This window comes from Hoplias malabaricus, chromosome 16 (genome assembly GCF_029633855.1).
Source record: "Hoplias malabaricus isolate fHopMal1 chromosome 16, fHopMal1.hap1, whole genome shotgun sequence".
Lineage (NCBI taxonomy): Eukaryota > Metazoa > Chordata > Actinopteri > Characiformes > Erythrinidae > Hoplias > Hoplias malabaricus.
In genome coordinates, this window is record NC_089815.1 from 3,730,630 (window position 1) to 3,749,504 (window position 18,875).

Below are 18,875 nucleotides of genomic sequence, written 5' to 3' on the forward strand. Positions count from 1 at the left end.
GACCCTGAATTGGATAAGGGTTACAGACAATGAATGAATGAACAATGTTTCTTTGTTATTTTTTTGTAAATACCATGTTTTTTTACAGTGTATATCTGCTTTTTTAACAGAAATGTACTGTAAACAAAACAGTCCTTAAATGTAAAATTTATGAGTGCCAAAAACGTGACCGTATATTTTACGGTGAAATTCTGGCAACCACAGCTACCAGTGTTTTACCGTAAATTTTACGGATTGTTTTTTACAGTGTAGTATTAAAGTGACAAGAACTTGGTATTGATTTTAAGAATTTGTTATTGGTTCACAATAACAAATGCCTTAATAATCATTTGTACATCTAATACATCAATACAACACTGAACACTGTGAAGGCTAGTGAAGGAGATTAGAATGCAACGTAAATCTACTTAAAAACCAATTAAAACTACTACTGCCACCTTTTACAAAGCAAAACATGCTGATGTCTGTTTCTCAAACAAAGTTTCCCTGCATCGAACAACATTTCTGTAATGTCCTGGTCTCATTGAAGCCTGTCCTGGCAGAGAATCCTTGTTGGAAAAGCACTCTGATTTGTCTAATGTATCAGGCCATTATCCAGAAACATATGTAATGTTAAGTGGGAACAGGCTCTTTGACCACAGTGAAAACCTGAGAAGTCAAGGAGGGCATTGCTAACTTCAGGAAGCCGCTTGGCCAACACAGTCTCTCCTTGAAATATCAGGTGCTGTATCATCACACCATCCCCCGTGGTCACGTAACTCGATCATGTTCCTGCATGCTTCAGAGTGTGTGCTCTACCCAGCAAGCTTCACCTCGCCACTGCCCTCAGTCTCAACCCCAGCCCAGATCCCTACACAATAAGACCAGCAGACGTGATATCATGCTCTTTCATGAATCAGAGAGACTTTGCAGATCAGACTCCTCCAGACGAGCTGGCTCTCGTTCAGGTCAAGACTAGAGTCTCTCTGCTGGGTTTCTTCACCGAAAAGCGCCGCAGGCTCGAGAAACAAACCCTATCCATCACAACCTTAACACACGAGAACCGCTCCTCTGAGAGAATTCACCGGAGCATTGGCTGCGTTTGGTTTTACACACTTTGGCTAGAAGGGGATGACCGAAGTGATTTGGAATCAGTGTTGCGTCCGATAATTGATCGCAGTGGTGGTGGATTTTTAAAAACAATATCTATTATTGATCAGACATGTCCTGGTCAGGGCTGGACAATAATTCAATATCAGTAGGTATCACAATATAAAAGGTTTCAATAATAATGTGATTTTTAAACACATTTTCCGTATTTCAATAAACATTATTTACATATTTTGTCCCTGACTGACGTTCATTACACGGCGCTGCCGTCTGTTCATTGCATGGTGAATATCATGGTGAATTTTGGCCATATATTCCAGCCCTAATTGGGATCAGTTTCCTCCCTCACTTGTGCTCTCATGGCTGAATGCAATCAAATTCTGTTTGTTTTCAAAGTTCGATAAGCAATAAGTCACTTTTAACACTTCTTTGTAGCCAATAATGAAACCAGTTTACCCTCCATAGAGCGGGTCCCCCAAGTGGTGGCGGCCATTTTAAATTCGTTTTTTCAGCAGAAGCTCTGATACACCCAGGCCGCTAGGTGTCACTGTCATGGCTGGTTCATAATGTGATGAAGATATTGCTTGTAATTACCATTTATTGACTACATCTCCTCTGCTCTCCTCCACAGACCACCGGGGTTAGCGGGCAGCCCTGTAATCTCTGATATCTCTCTAATCCGGCTCTCTCCAGGAGGGACAGGCGAGTCGCCCTTCAGTCCCCCACACCCCTACATCACGCCTCACGTCGAGCACTACCTGCGTTCAGTCCACAGCAGCCCCACACTGTCCATGATCTCCGCCGCCCGAGGCCTCAGTCCTGCAGACGGTCAGTCGGCTCACGTTCAGAAACCTTAAGAGCATTGATTCATTGTAAAATACAAGCAATAAACATCATTCTAATTATGCTACGATAGTTTGATATTGGTGTTTGTGGTTAGGGTCATGTGGTCCCTAGGTGATAGTTAAAAATATGAATATTTAAATTGTAAAAACCCCAGATTAAAAGCCAGGGGGCTCCAGATGCTCCTTGATCCAAAAGAAACTTTGAACTTTCTCACGACGCTGCTCAGGAATACACATGCATAGGTAAGTGTGTGTGAAAATGTGGGGGGGGGGGGGAAGGGAAAGGCGTCTGGGTGGAATTCTCCCTGACGTGCTGACACTCTTCTCTCTGCACAGCTGAATTACAATAACAGGTCGAGGCGAGCAGGCCGAAGAACAGGCCAAATAAATCACCTTTTACAGTCTGTCAGCAGCAATGTGTCTGTGCTTTTCAACTTAAATAAGCAGCGCACAGGAGATCCTGACAGCGATAAAGCTAAAGAGAGAGAGGTAGGGGGAGTGGGAGAGAAGGGGGAAGGAGAGAGTGGGGGTAGAGAGAGAGAGGGAGGTAGAAAGAGAAAGGGAGAGAGAGAGAGTGAGTTTATTTTACTTGAATGAATGCAGATAGGGGAGAAGTAGTCTTGGATGTGTGATGTTTCTTGTGGATACGACTGCCCCTGTTCTGTACGTTAGCAGCAGGTTCCAGAGCTATTCAGGACACGTGTTCATTTTTGGCTTTTATTTTAAGCAAACATTTATTTCTCCACAGGAATATATAGAAATAACAGGTTTAGGAATGTAGATTGTGAATCGTTTCTGGCCAGGTCTTTCTCAGCAGAGCGTAAATTGTGCTGAGCTATTTCCATAGCAGGACATTCTTCAGGACTTCAGAAACTCTCCACAACTTCTCAAACCTCACGTCCAGAATTCCACTAAAGTCAACATTTCTGGGTGAAAAGACTAGCGTCTCCCAAAAAAAGTGCTTTAGCGTAGATGGAATTTCAGTAAAAACACAGTGGAGTCCTTCGTTTGTTTTGCCACAACACATTGCACATGAAAAGGAGTTTTAGACGAGAGAGAGAGAGAGAGAGAGAGAGAGAGATGAACTTCAAACACAGTTAGAGCTAATTGTCTGTGAGAAATCAGTGGAAAGGTTTTCAAGGTGGACTGGGTGCATGCACACACACACACATTTCTAGCAGAAGCTTTGAATGAAACTGTATGTAAATATGAACCATGTGTGGAGGTACTGTACTCTTTATAAAACAGCTTCGGCCCTTTCAGTCTTATTGCCCCTGACACTGTTCAGAGTTTTACTGAGTGCAGATGTTAACACTGAATTGCTCTCTCTCTCTCTCTCTCTGTGCTCTCTCTCTCTTTCCTTTCTCTCTCTGCTCTTTCTCTCTCTCTCTCTCTGCTGTCTCTCTCTTTCTCTCTCTCTCTTTCTCTCCTCTCTCTCTCTCTTTCTCTCTCTCTTCTCTCTCTCTCTTCTCTCTCTCTCTCTCTCTCACTCTGCTCTCTCTCTCTGTCTCTCTCTCTCTCTCTTCTCTCTCTCTTTCTCTCCTCTCTCTCTCTTTCTCTCTCTCTTCTCTCTCTCTCTCTCTCTCTCTCTCTCTCACTCTGCTCTCTCTCTCTCTCTCTGCTGTGTTCACTGGACGTGTGCGTGTTTGTGTGACCACAACTCTGACATTGTTTATGAGTAGAGGAAATTGGGAATATTTCTCATTTTGCAACTCATGTTTCATTATTTTAGGCCTGGTCCGAACAGAGTTTTATAGGTTTTGAAAGCACGGCATAAAAAGTATAATTCTTTCTCTGGACCACATCTGTACCTTTCTTCTTACAGTTTCTTATAACTAACTTTAATTCACATATATGTGCACATGTAGTTTATATCTTCATTTTCGTACAAACAATAGTTAATGCACATTTACACCACAGGTGACTGGCTGAGAGACATTGACTAAGCCTTAATGACTCATAATTAACAGCCTTTGTTTGATTTCAGTTCACACTAACTGATAAAAGACAAGTGTGCATTAAAGGTAATGAACAGGTGAGACATAAGCAATGGCAAACCCAATATTGTTCTACTGTAAAGGACTGAGATGCTTACAACTTCATCTGTAAGTCTTTTAAAGATGAGGAGAGATGTATCCACGCAGTAGAGAAAGTGAGCTGTAAATGACTCTTCTTATGATTTATATTAGTTTTTTTAACCATTGGAAAACAGCTGGACTTCTGGTAGCTTCAAGTTTGTGTTCCAGGAATCCAGGAATATATCATCACTATTAATACTATCTTTCATTTCAGATGACTGTTTGTGTCCAAAAATAATTTCAAGATGTCATAAAGTGGTAATTCAATGACCCTAAAACTGCTCACTCTTTCTTTATTCGGTTCCCCAACAGTGGCCCATGAGCACCTGAAGGAGCGCGGCCTGTTCAGCCTCCCACCACCGCCTCCTGGAGCCAGCTCGGCCGACTACTACCACCATCTGATGTCCAGTCACAGGAGCCCATACGGGGAGCTGCTGATGCAAGGGGCCGGAGCCTCGGCCGCAGCCGCTGCAGCCGCCCACCTGCCGGAATACATCAATCCCATGGACGGTGAGTAAGGGCATAAAAGGAAGGGTACCATCAGGTTGACACTGTGTGATAACTCACAACCATGCGGTCGTGCACAGAAAGCGCAAATCACGCTCTAACACGTGACGTTTGACAGGCTGTCAGATATTACAGCTGCGTTCGCCACAGTCCAGACCACGACGCAAACTGTAGACCCCCAGCCATAGCCAAAATGTTCCTTTAAGGTAAGCACTATACTGTAGAGTATCTCTGCCAGCAGTTTGTATAAACACACATGGGACAGACAGGGCTGCAGTGACATTTATGAGAGTGTTTCCCTCAGAGGAAAGCGCATGTGTTTAACATAATGAATGCCTGCTTTCATCCACCACTTCCTAAGTCACCTTAAAAGGGGACAGGCCGTCTGGTGGAGAGTCCGATTCTTTGACAGAGGGTCCCAGAGCCCTCACATGCCATGGCCATAGCGTCATCCATCAAACGCTGTTTAAAAAAAAGTGGCCATCTAATTCAACACATGACCTGAAATGGAGATGAGAAGTGGAGCAGAGGTTGCTGCACTGTCCCCAGCTCGCCCCAAGGCCAAGGAGAGATAGTTCATGCCTGTGTTAGTTGTGCCCCGTTGTGTTTATTCCTTTACGAAGCCCCAGTGTCAGTAAATGGGTAAAAAATGTTTTTAAACAATGAATAGACGCCCAAATATTGACAAGCAAGATGAGGATATTGCTCTATTTCTGCTCCAAAGGTGTGTAACATTGACTTATTTTCTCTGTACATGGAATTGACTCTGTATTCTGGGGGACCACTAAATGCATGAAAGTAAACGCAGACTGAAAGTGCTACAAAACTGAAAAACTCGAGTAACAAAGATGTTTTCTGTGGTAATTCAAACTGTGAATAAAAACATACAGAGAAGTTTAACGTCAGCCCCATCGTTTTTTCTCTCAAACATACCATTCCACCTTAAAAGATACAGAGCTTTTGAACATAAACAAATGAGAGTACAGCGTTTCCCCACAATTGTAGGGGTTCCTTTTAAATAGAACTGAAATATATCTTTGAGAAAGAAGCTAATTGTGCCATGCCTCCATCCACACAGAACCTAAAGTAAATATAACTTATTACTTCACAGTGTATGTAGCGCAGACTAATGTCGAAATACTTTCAGCAAGTGTACCATTATATACAGTCACATGGGTGGACGGCGAGGCCAAACAAACGACTTCCAAAAACAAACTGTGAGCTGCTCTGCGTGGAGCGTCTCTCTCGGCTCCACTCGCACTCTCTCTTTCTAGACTCCTCTCCTCCATTCAGTCTGCAGCTGTTTCCCTAAAGCCTTGATGTGTCGCATGGACTGAGCCACACAAAACTCTACGCTGTGTGAAGGCAGCAGAGCTGAACAGTTCATTAGGCTGGACCCAGGGTTTTGGCTTTCATCCAGCGCCCTTAAGTCCTTGCCTCTGAGCTTCACTCAGTAGCTCTCAATAACCAGGGGGTCCTCCAGGGGTCGTGTCACAGAAGGAATGGAACGGGTCAAATGCATAGAGGATCGCGCAAAACGATCGCATGGAAATGAAAGTGTGGCTTGTTAAACGGTATGTTCTTGATAAACGTATTCATGTTAATGCTTAATAAACATAAACCTCCTTTTGACATTGTTATTGTTATTGCATTGCATTGTTATCCATGGCAGTGAGTACACACACACACACACACACACACCATTGTTATCCATGGCAGTGAGTACACACACACACACACACACACACACACACACACACACACACACACACACACACACAGAGCAGCAGGCAACCATGCCAACACCTGGATAGCAGTTGCGGGTTAGGTGCCTTCCTTAGGAGCACGGCAGCTGTGGATGTTGAGGGAGGACACAGCACTGTTCCTTCACTGCCCCGCCCCCTAGCAACAGCTAATTGATAACAACAACACAAGACCATCTCACCATGGCTTCAACCATGCACTGATCCAGGTACATCGTAAAAAAGAAAGGAATTTAAATCCATTATATGTAACAGTTTGGACTCCTTTATTTCCTCCTTAGTTTCTGAACTAAACCATTATTGAATATTATTAACAAACGCTATTATTTTAACATATTTTCACACAGAAATCTTTTGAATGAGGCGGTAATATCTCAGGCATCTCATGTAAAGCCTTTCACCACCCAGCCACATGTGGGTTGGGGAAACTTACACAGGTCTGTGGCTCAGCTTGTTCCTGTCCCGTCCAGGCCCCCTATTCTCAGAGCATGTTTAAGGCTGGGGTGGATGTTGTTGTGTGAGGTTCCAGAGGGTTTAGCAGTCTCTGCTGACATAAATCACTGGGGTCGGGGGAGGGCTATCAGGAGGCCCGCCTCTCCATTTGGCCATTTATCAAGGGAAGTGGCACATTAATAAACACATCTCCCCTGAGGTGAGGGCATAACAGAGACAAATACCAGTGCCAAGGCTGAACGGGCCAGTCCCACACAGTCTTGCAGCCCACATTAACACCACGCAAATACCAGCACAGCCCTGCCTGTGGAGCAGAGGGCTTCTATATCAGGTTAACTGTAAGATCTTTACTCACACATTTATATATATATACACACACACACACACCCACACCTGCAAATACAGGACATCCATTCCCCTTGACAAAAGAGAGTGAGGATTCAGGGCTATTTACAGTCTAACAATAAGAATCCATTGCATGCTTATAGTCTGCAACTTTTTTATGACATAGATTTAACAGTATTTTTAGGGGGGAATAAAACACACACAAAGTCACCTGATCTTAAAGGGGATGTGTTCTACCTTTTTTCCACAGAGGTCTTAACGAAACATTTGTGACCTGCTTTTGTCAAAATACCACAAGGATAAACAACACAGCACAGTTCTCCCCATCTAAACAGCCCTGTTCGGAACGGGCCCAGGAAGGAGGAGCAGAGGGCTTAGATTTTTGTTTGTTCTTTTTGTTCTCAGGCCTCTTTTTCTCCATATTTATTCAGTGATCTTATACGTGGTGTTTGTTTCGCCTTGTTCGAACGCCTGCTCCCACCGGCTCCCACTACGGTTCCTCATTACACTCTGAAATGCACCAGTTGCGGACGAAGATTGCAGTGATTTCTATGGTTTATAAGTTAGTTTTGGCCGGTGTAGAGTGAGGGACACAGCCACAGAGGATTCTGGGAGCTGAATGTCTGTTAGAGGCCTGTGTGCTGGAGTGAGTGTCTGAAACGACAGAGAGCCATTAGCTCATGCTAAGAGTAATGGCCTTCATAGCTACAAAGCTGGGGGATTACTTATTAGCTCTATGCTCCATGGGGAAGAGGCACATACACACACACACACACACACACACGCCAGAGCAGAGGAATGGTTTGTGTAAGGCTGCTTGTGTTGGCACTGGCTGTGATGGAATCATTATGGACGTCCGGTTGCCAGAGCCTCTGGTTACGACCCCTAATCACCCACACATACACACACACATGCTTTTGCTTACACCAGCACTAATGCCTAGCACCTGTTGAGCTAAAAGCCATTTAGTGTTTTTCACACCATCGTCCACTGAAAAGTAGGTATTAGCCTTGTAAAAATGTAGAAGGTTCCTTAAAGGCTGATCAACACAAACACACACACACACACACACACCTGCTTAATTTTTCATGCACATTCCTTCTGAGTTAAAATCAATTCTGTAAATTGCCCTCATTAAACAAAGCGATACACGCCTGCAATAGTTGATTCTTATCAAAGTAATTACAGTAAATTATTGGGAATGATTAATCATCCCGAGTCAAATCAGAATGAGGTCACTGCGAGTTGAAGATGAAGATGATAAAGACTAAAGCGTTTTGCGGTATCCATTTTACATTTAAACCTTCTCAAAATATTCCAGGGATGTAGTGGTAAAAGCTGAAGCTGAAGGTATTCTGTGGTTTTGAAGCTGTTAGCAGCAGCTGAACAGCTTTGTACCTAATTGTTTCAATACCGCCCTCACGTTACTTACGTCTTATTTGAATTCCATATTTAGCTTGATCTTTTTTATTTGATCTAGAAAAGCTGTTATTGTAAAACCACCGACTGGAATTATTTCTCACGTTCTGTGTGCGCAGTTAAAAATATTTAATGATCCTTTTGGTCACTGTTGTGTACCGTCTTCGATCCTGTTGCCGTCCTGCACCCGTTCTTGTTACACCCTCTTTGCAAAGTTGAGTTTCTGAGCCACCATCCACAGTGTCAGCCTACTGTACACACTGTCGACTATATTAGCGGAGGCTCAATCTCCAGCACTTATTGATAGGACTGCACTATTTCCAGGGGGGCTGCGCGTCGGGAAGAGAGTGCCTGAGCATCGATCACGCTGTCCCACCTGGCACACACTCTCCTCACACACTCCCCAAAATAGCACAGAGGTGGGCAGAGCTGGGAAATGACACAATACAATCCAGCGGCGCTGCACTGACTCCAAAGATTTCTCCCTCAGCTGGAGAGAGATGGAATATGGTGGAGTGGGGGGTGGGGGTGGATTTTAAAACTAAAGGAGGAAACAGAGTAAGAGAAAGACAGAGGGAGAGAGACAGAGAATGAGGAGGTGGGGCAGGGAAGGAATAATATTTTCTCTTCAAACAATCAGGAGCTGTGTTAAGGGACGCGACCCTCTGGGAAGGACCGCTGCTATTGGCTGGGCTCGGTGGGGGGAGGGGGGGTGGAGGGTTAAGGAAAATAGGTTATTGTGTATAAGTGGTTAAAGTGATGAGGGCTGCTGGTCATGGGGGGCAGGCGTGGGCGAAATTTGCTTAGCCAGGAGTGTCAGATGAACTGGGGAGGTCCACAGGGGCAGAGGGAGGAGAATCCAGGGTGTGTGTGTGAGAGAGTGAGAGAGAGAGAGATTAATAGGGCCTGTGCCATATGATATAGATGCTTCATTTGTTTCCTTGAGTTATTTGAAGAACTGCAATCTTTTGTGTTGACAAATCATATTTGTATTAGTCTATTCCTCATGTAGAAAATAATTTTGCCATTTCTCCTTGATTTCTCCTTGATTCAAGGGTTAAGCAAAGTCCCTCGTACGGTTTTATTTAACACTGTAGAGAAAACTAAACAAGTAAAAACTGATGTAATGTCTTGCCTTTAAAGGTATAAAAAAGTGAAAGAAACTTATCCTGGTTGTTTATGTGTGTGTTGTGTGTTGTATAGTGTCGCGCTTCCCCAGTCCTCGGCTGACCCCCAGGCTGAGCCGGAAAAGAGCTCTGTCCATCTCTCCTCTCTCAGACGCCAGCATCGACCTGCAGACCATGATCCGCACCTCTCCCAACTCGCTTGTGGCTTACATCAACAACTCCCGTTCCAGCTCCGCGGCCAGCAGCTCCTACGGTCACCTGTCTGTCGGAGGCATCAGGTACCACCAGCCAGAACTGACCACAGCTGATAGGCCACTGTTAAAGGCTACTTCATTAGTCATCTACACCATTTTACACAAGTACAGAGTAAAAACACATACTACAAAACATACATAAGGAAAAACAATACCATTTATCCATCAAACCCAAAGCCATATTTGTTGAATAAACCCAATGTGTTAAAGGCTGTTATTTGGGCACAAGCGCTATAAAGAAGAAGTCCCTTTCCTGTGCCAGTGCCATTGTATCCGTGTTGTATTTCCCCCAGTCTGATCCCCAGCCTCCGTCCTGAAATAGATTTATCTGAAGCGAGTGCCGTGCGTAGATAGTCCTGCCGTGATGTAGTGCTTAATATGGCGTTTGTGACAGTGTGGTGAAATGAGGACGTGGACTAAGACAGAGTGGAACAAGTGTTTATCTCCCTCTTTTTTTCTCGCTGTTTCAGCCCCTCCTTCCCCTTCCATCACTCCATCAACCCGGTGGCATATCAGCAGTTGCTGTCGCAGCAGAGAGGGCTGAGTGCGTTCGGACACACGCCCCCCCTCATCCAGCCCTCGCCTACCTTCTCGTCCAGACAACACTCACTGGGCATCGGTGCCCTGCCCACAGTCACGCATAATGACAACGAGACCAAGGTATTGCGAATACATTTTATACACGTACAGACACTGCCAACCATATAAAATTTTAGTTACTTTTGAAAAATATTTATGCAATTCTTTCTTTTTTTTTCACACATATGATTGCTGTTGTTTCATTTGGCTTTGTTTGATAGGCAAACAGGCAATCCTGGTTTAGCAGAGATATCAGAAAAAAGCACAGGTGTTTCTGTCCTCTCTTCCAATATGAGAAGACCACTCTGTGATCTGGGTCTGAAAGAATATGTAGCTGCCAAGAAAGTGTTTAAAATAGGCACCAAAAAAAGAAGAAAAAGGGAAGTAGTTACTGTTCTCAGAACAATTGACTGGTGTCCCCAAAGTTTAGACAATGTCCGTCTACTTGCGGATGGAGGAGATGCAGGTAATGGATCTATGTACACTGTTCACATAGACTCCCGCTGTTCACATAGACTCCCGCTGTTCACATAGACTCCCGCTGTTCACATAGACTCACGTTGTTCACAGTGTTCACATACTCATGCTGTTCACATAGACTCACGTTGTTCAGTGTTCACATAGACTCTCGCTGTTCACATAGACTCACGCTGTTCACATAGACTCACGTTGTTCACAGTGTTCACATAGACTCTCGCTGTTCACATAGACTCACGCTGTTCAGTGTTCACATAGACTCCCGTTGTTCATTGTTCACATAGACTCTCGCTGTTCACATAGACTCAGTGTTCACATAGACTCTCGCTGTTCACATAGACTCAGTGTTCACATAGACTCTCGCTGTTCACATAGACTCACACCAACATCCCGTTGTTAGCAGTAATTAATTGTACACTTGTAGTGCGCTGTTGTTCTTGGTGTATGTTCTAATTTATCCTGAGCGTGACCTGCATCTTCTCCTCACACAGCACACCCCAGTCAGCAGCTTTTATGGATGATGGAAGAGCACAAAGAGGCAATGCTTAACATCTGCTTAACGGGCCATACGCCTCCTGCCTTTATTTGTCCAGGGTCATGTTTACAGCGTGTGTCTTCAAATGGTGGGCCTGGCTGGCCCCGGACCTCTGTAGTGGGTTTTGGGTGTTTGTTCAAAAGCTCTTATTATCATATCTGTGGCTGTAAACTCCCCCGGCATAACTGCAGGATCCTGAGTTACGGTCTGTAATTCCCGTACCCACACACTGACTCCCACTGCATCTCACTCAACCCACAACATACACACACACACACACACACACACACACACACACATGTTTTTATGCTTCAGTGTCAGGACATGGGCATATAAATGTATATATGTAAGTATATGCCATAATACTGTCCTGTGTGTCTTATTCATATAAACTCTTAGTTTAATTAAAGGTGCTACAAAGGGTTCACATATCAGCAAAAATGGTTCTTTACGGAACGTCTGTGTTTAATGTGTTTCTTTTACTGAAGCTTCCATTCTTCTCAGGATCCTTGCTTTGTTTTTTCCTCACCTCAAAAACTCATTCCTAGAAGTTGGCTGCGTTTTCATCCTTTGGTTATTTAAGTAATCTTAAACATGTTCAGTTCATTAGAGGCTTGGGCTCTGGAGAGACCAGTTAATCACTTATCACTCTGATAAAATAACATCTTTATTTGATTTGCAGTTTTTTTGTTTATTTCTTTTTTTTTTCCAGTAGTAACTCCTTCTTAGCTGCTTCCCATTGTTTCAGCCATAGCAGGGAGTTGCCTTCTTACAGTGGAAAGATGGACTGAAACCTGTGTCTGTGTCTGTGTCTGTGTCTGTGTCTGTGTCTGTGTGTGTGTGTGTGTGTGTGTGTGTGTGTGTGTGTGTGTGTGTGTGTGTGTGTGTGTGTGTGTCTGTGTCTTGTGTGTGTGTCTGTGTCTTGTGTGTGTCTGTGTCTTGTGTGTGTGTGTGTGTCTTTTGTGTGTGTGTCTGTGTCTTGTGTGTGTGTGTGTGTCTGTGTCTTGTGTGTGTGTCTCTGTGTGTCTGTGTCTGTCCGTGTGTGTGTGTGTTAATTCGATTTCTGCATTGTAAGACTCTCGTTTTCCCTCGAGATTTAAGTGAGGGTATTTAATTCAGCTTTGGCAACTCCTGTCCAGTTCTCCTTCCTTACGCAAGAGGATTATCATGTCTCTTATCTCCTCAGAAATATCTGAAATAGAGGGGTGAGATTTTGACTGGAAATAGTGGGTTTTTTTGTATAACAGTGTGTATGTACCTGAATAAAACAATGATAGTGATAATAATAATAATATAAAATAATAAACAATGTTGTGATGTCTCCAATAATGTTATTGAGTGTCATCTGGTCTTCATACAGTGCGCTTTAGTCCTGGAAATATGCAACAAAACACACACACACACAGGCACAGGCAGGGGGAGGATCACTGATCAGAACCAGGCTTTTCTGTGCAGTAGAACTGTCATGTTCAGCGTTATTGAAATCCAAACCCACACACAGACAGCAGCACTTATTTCTATATATTATATATTTATATTCAGCAGGCTGTGTTCAGAATGTCATTGGAGGCAGATGGGCTGTTTTGGTACTGGTTGAGGGCTCCTTAGAGAGAGTCTAAATTGTTTAGTCTGTGTGGTGGTCCCTTACCATACACACTTCCCCTGGGCTTTCAGCTTCATACAGCACCAAACATCAAAAAAAACCTCCCTCTCATCCTCCATTCTCTCCATCGTTTTCTCGTCTCATTGTTCTCACCCTATTCTCTCCTCTTCTCCACACTAGAACACGAGTGGCGACTCTGCGGTCAGCAGCACGGTGAACCCCCTGAACACCAAAAGGTCGAAGATCAAGACGGAGGTGGAGTGCCCGCGGCCGGTTTCGCCCTGCTCTCCGGTGAGACCCACGCTCCTCTGTCTCTCTTTTTATCTGTTCTCAGGTCTTTAGGTCGTGATCCCACTGATCTATGGACTGACAGTAGTGCTGGCCCTTGGTGTTTAGTGTGTTATCTAAAGCCAATGTGTACTTTCAACCCTTAAAATACACTCAGTTTTATAAGTAAATATCTCTTCAGTATCAGTACTAATGATTGGTTTTGTATCAGTCAGACCTTTCCCCAAACCAAACGTGTCGGAGCTTTTTTCCAAACTGCTGTACGGCCGCAAACAGCAGAGCATCTCCTCTGTGTCCTGTTATCCAGAGAAAAGTGTGCATACTTTTTTTTTTTCTCCTCCCGGCGGCTCTGGCACTGATCAGCGAGCGGCCGGAGGACCCCTGGGAGCCCCCTTGCTCCCCCCGGCCCCCTTCTGCACGAGAAAAACTCAGCCTGATAAGAGCTTTACATCCGTTTGTTTTCTCGCTCCCTCCGTCCCCGGCTACTGTGTAAACTGTGCCAGAGCACTTCATTTTAATGAAGTATTGGCTGGCCGTTATTGTCATCTGAGGGCCCTTTTCTTCCTTCTCTTTCTCTCTCTTTCTCCCTCCCTCTCTCTCTCTCTCTCTCTCTCTCTGCTCGTCTTTTGACAAATTTGTGGCTGCTCTCAGCAGTGAGGCAGGCTGGGGTGTGATGCATGGGGACCGAAGAGCTGCAGTCGTCTTGGGGCCGGCAGAATTGATGAAGATAGCTCACAGGGCAGAGATAAACATGCTGCAGTCAGCATGCTGTGTGTGTGTGTGTGTGTGCGTGTGTGCTTTTGTCCATATACACATACACACAACTCACAGAACTCACATAGCTCGAGCATATTTTTAACGTATCTCACAATCACTGTGCACAGTGGTGTGTGTGTGTGTGTGTGTGTGTGTGTGTGTGGACCATACACACACACTGAAACTTGTGGTTTCATTTAATTCTTTTTTTCTTACACCCTTTTTTCTTAAGCTGCTATATTTAATTATCAGGATGTAAATGAAAGTGAAAAACATCTCCTCTTCTGTCTGAATGAGTTTCTGGAGAGTTCCAACTCAGACAAATTACAGATGTCTGCTTCAGCACTGCATAAACAAACCAAATATTTGAAGTGCCCTGTAGTGCACATATGTGGCATGGGAGCGGTCAGTGTTGTTTGGGGGCAAGGATGGTGGAAAGTAAAATGCAACCATGTGCTCTCCTCTCTTCTCTCAGGACCCTCTAGGACCACTGGATACCAAAGAGGAGCTGGACAGAGAGGAGGGCAAACAGGAGCCTGAGGTGGTGTATGAAACCAACTGCCACTGGGAGGGCTGCTCCAAAGAGTACGATACACAAGAGCAGCTGGTCCACGTGAGTGTCTCTGTGTATACATGTGTGTGTGTGTATTTTCCCACAATATAGATGGGGTTTTGCCGCTTTAAACCTTTACCATCTACATGTCTGAGAGAGCAGATGAGTGACACAAGATCACATTGTCCTCTGACCTTCTGACTGAGGATTTTATCCACCTTTGACCCCTGAAATCCCAGCAGAAACCTGTATTGGCAGATGCTCCAAGTGCCTGGTGTCATGCGATGTGGCTTCAGTTTCTGCAAAACACAGGAAAGCCTTTCATGTCTAAACAGTCACATAACACCATACAGAGTTCCGGATCTGTCAGTAACATTATTTATCACCTAAATCCCTTAATTTATGTTTGTAACTCAGTTATTTAATACCCAACGTATATACTATATAAATAGATCATAATAACGAGAGATTAATGCGTCTTGAGATGAACTATACACCTTGGTTAGCATGGGCTCAATGAGGGCAACACCTTAACCTCCTTTTGTCCACATCCAAAGGCATCTAACTCAGAAGTCAGAACTCTATACAGAGTTACGAACTGGAAGTGTGAATATTAAGGGGTTAGTGGAACACAAACTACAGCTTTCTTCACAACATTTGTTCTTTTTTTCTTCGCAGTATCACTTTCCTCATCATCAACATTAATGATAAAATCTGAGGCCGTTTGCCTGACTTTCACATCAAACACAGGGGCCTACATCTCAGCCCCTGCCCGCCCCTTTCAGGACAAAGAGACCCTCATACAGATCAGAGAGAGAGAAAGTATGGGCGTCACAAAGAGAGCAAAAGAAAGAAATTGAAGGTGAGAAGTAGAGAATTACAGGGACACAGTAAGAAGAGGGAGAGAGAAAATTAAAAAGGAAGGAGGATGGGAAGAGAGTGAAAAGTCAGAAAGAGAAGAAAGAGAGAGAGAGAGAAAGGAAGGGACACATTTGTACATTGGTCCTGCCCAACAGTGCAGTGGAGCCCTTTCATTTTCAACGGGAAGTGTTGGTTCTATCAGCCACTGCCATGTGGTGCATGATGGGTCTGCTGCATCAAGTTTAGAATGCAATTAAAATCTGTTTATTTGGTCTGCGTGACATATATTCAACCACTAGCTGATAGCCGGTGTTTTTATGATTAGTGTCCTCACAGAAATGTATAAAATATACAGTGATAACACTCATAACATTGAGTTATTAAAAGCTCTGGTGGAACATGGAGGAAAATCATGGAGGAGTATCTGGTGAATCCAAAGACACTGGCAGCATTTTCATGCGCAGCAAGAGCAATTACGCTGTTCTTACGTTCATTCATTGTCTGTAAGCACTTATCCAGTTCAGGGTCGCGGTGGGTCCAGAGCCTACCTGGAATCACTGGGCGCAAGGCGGGAATACACCCTGAAGGGGGCGCCAGTCCTTCACTGGGCAACACAGACACACACACATTCACTCACACACTCACACCTACGGACACTTTTGAGTCGCCAATCCACCTACCAACGTGTGTTTTTGGACTGTGGGAGGAAACTGGAGCACCCGGAGTAAACCCACGCAGACACAGGGAGAACACACCACACTCCTCACAGACGGTCACCCGGAGGAAACCCACGCAGACACAGGGAGAACACACCACACTCCTCACAGACAGTCACCCGGAGGAAACCCACGCAGACACAGAGAGAACACACTAAACTCTTCACAGACAGTCACCCGGAGGAAACAAACGCAGACACAGGGAGAACACACCACACTCCTCACAGACAGTCACCCGGAGTAAACCCACGCAGACACAGGGAGAACACACCACACTCCTCACAGACGGTCACCCGGAGGAAACCCACGCAGACACAAGGAGAACAAACCACACTCCTCACAGACAGTCACATGGAGGAAACCCACGCAGACACAGGAAGAACACACCACACTCCTCACAGACGGTCACCCGGAGGAAACCCACGCAGACACAGGGAGAACACACCACACTCCTCACAGACGGTCACTCGGAGGAAACCCACGCAGACACAGAGAGAACACACTAAACTCTTCACAGACGGTCACCCGGAGGAAACCCACGCAGACACAGGAAGAACACACCACACACCTCACAGACAGTCACCCGGAGGAAACCCACGCAGACACAGGGAGAACACACCACACTCCTCACAGACAGTCACCCGGAGCGGGAATCGAACCCACAACCTCCAGGCCCCTGGAGCTGTGTGACTGCGACACCTACCTGACACCTACCACCTACCACCGTGCCGCCCGCTGTTCTTACAATCCATGATAAATCTAAAAATAATTCAGACGTCCACATATTTTACTCAACTGCAGCCACATGCATAATTCTAAATCAAGCAAAAAAATATCTGGTTTGATTTAAATATCCTCTGAAATAGCGGGAGTTGGCCACGTTACTCTTCTCTGCCACATCACCTCAGAAAACAAAAACAGTTCAACTGAACTTTTCTTTAAAATAATACATTAATAGTATTTTATTTATGGATCATTCAAAATTCATTAAAACTGACTCAACAGGCCTTAATTTTAATTGGACGATGCGGGGAACGCCTTGTTCACTCCCACATGGTCAGATACGGGGGGGGGGGGGGGGGGGTGTTAATGTCCGCTGTTGCGCCGGACTAAAGTAAATGCAGCGTGACTTTGTGAGGGAACGAGAAAGAGAGATAGAAAGGGAGTGAGAGGGTGAGGGAGCTGATTGATGGCTCTCTGTTGGGGATGATGATGTGCTGCTGGTCTGAGAGTAGACTGTACTGCCCCATCCCATAATACACTCCTCTAACGAGGGGCAGCCCCACATTCTCCAGCATTCCAGACAGTTAGTGGAGTAGAAACAAAGCGTTAACTGAGAAGAGGCCCAGTGTGTGTGTGTGGGTGCGTGTGTGTGTCTTTCTCGCTCTCTCACACACACACACACTTTGGACTCTCAGACACTCAGCCACTGTTTGGTTACACACAGCTTCAGCTGGATTTTCACCAGATTACACACTGCTGATTGTTTGTTTATACAAGCAATACTCACTCTGATAACAGGTCGTTATGGTCTTACAGAGGAACAAATGCTTCAGTGTGTGTGTGTGTGTATGTGTGTGTGTGTGTGTGTGTGTGTGTGTGAGACAGAGAGAGAGAGAGTGTGTGTATAGCTTTTGCCTTGTTATCAAGGTCTGACATTAAGAATAACTCAGTGGGCAAGCTTAGCAGATGATGGAGCATGCACAGATGTGGACTATAATGATGGTCATTGTGGTGATGCCTGGAAAGGGTGAGTGTGTGTGAGAGAGAGACAGAGAGAGAGACAGGGTGAGAGACAGAGAGAGTAAATGCGTGTTGTTGTTTTTTTAGATTAGTACAAAAGTTAGAGCATTGTCATTTATGTAATTTTCAATAAAAATGACCATTAGGAAATGTTTCATTTTCAGGAGACATTTCTGATGATTTGCTACAGACCTGAATGTGTTTGGGATGAGACACAGAATGCAACCAACATCAAAACTTTGGAGAAACAGCTGCAGATTAATCTGCAAAATCTTAATATATCAATAAATAATCTTGAAAAAATATCTTGAAAATAACAAATCCAGAAAGTTGGAATTTGCCCAAAAAAAGTGTGTGTGTGTGTGTGTGTGTGTGTATATATATATATATATATATATATATATATATATATATATATATTACGTGTGTGTGTGTGGGAGAGAGAGAGTGGTCCATTGGACAGCTGTATTTTGAGTTTTGTGTGTGTGTGTGTGTGTGTGTGTGTGTGTGTGTGTTTTTCACAGTGATTACCTTCTCAGAGAGTGATTAGCGTAATCCTGCTCTTCCTCGTTTTAGGCCCTGACTACCCTTAGGCAGGTCACCTGACTTAACCCTTTCTGTTCTGTGTGGAAAACCTTATGGGTCTCTAATGTTCCTTTGATTCCTTCTGGTCAATCAGCGAAGACCTAATTTGTCTGAAGTTTGCTTCTTAAATCTGGACCTGGAGCAATAGCCTATAATGTGGCTATAAATAGATTATAATGTGTGTATACACCACCTGTTAGCTAGTAATCCTCCAGATTATTGTGTAAACTACATGTTTAAATCATCACACACCTGCCCCAAACCATGTTTATAATCTTAAATGACGCTGTAAAACCTTT

At 44.4% G+C, this 18,875-nt stretch overlaps 1 protein-coding gene across 4 annotated transcripts in view; it reads left to right on the forward strand.

Annotated features, from left to right (window-relative positions):
* gli2b (GLI family zinc finger 2b) overlaps nucleotides 1–18,875 on the forward strand; it is an 88,199-nt gene that overhangs the window by 59,687 nt on the left and 9,637 nt on the right. For 3 of the 4 annotated variants that reach the window (XM_066647315.1, XM_066647314.1, XM_066647316.1), the window contains 6 exons: nucleotides 1,721–1,917; nucleotides 4,325–4,522; nucleotides 9,703–9,904; nucleotides 10,351–10,540; nucleotides 13,255–13,365; nucleotides 14,594–14,731. In XM_066647315.1, the coding sequence (XP_066503412.1) occupies nucleotides 1,721–1,917; nucleotides 4,325–4,522; nucleotides 9,703–9,904; nucleotides 10,351–10,540; nucleotides 13,255–13,365; nucleotides 14,594–14,731 (1,036 nt within the window). The remainder of the gene's footprint in view (nucleotides 1–1,720; nucleotides 1,918–4,324; nucleotides 4,523–9,702; nucleotides 9,905–10,350; nucleotides 10,541–13,254; nucleotides 13,366–14,593; nucleotides 14,732–18,875) is intronic. The other variant, XM_066647317.1, reaches the window with a different exon arrangement.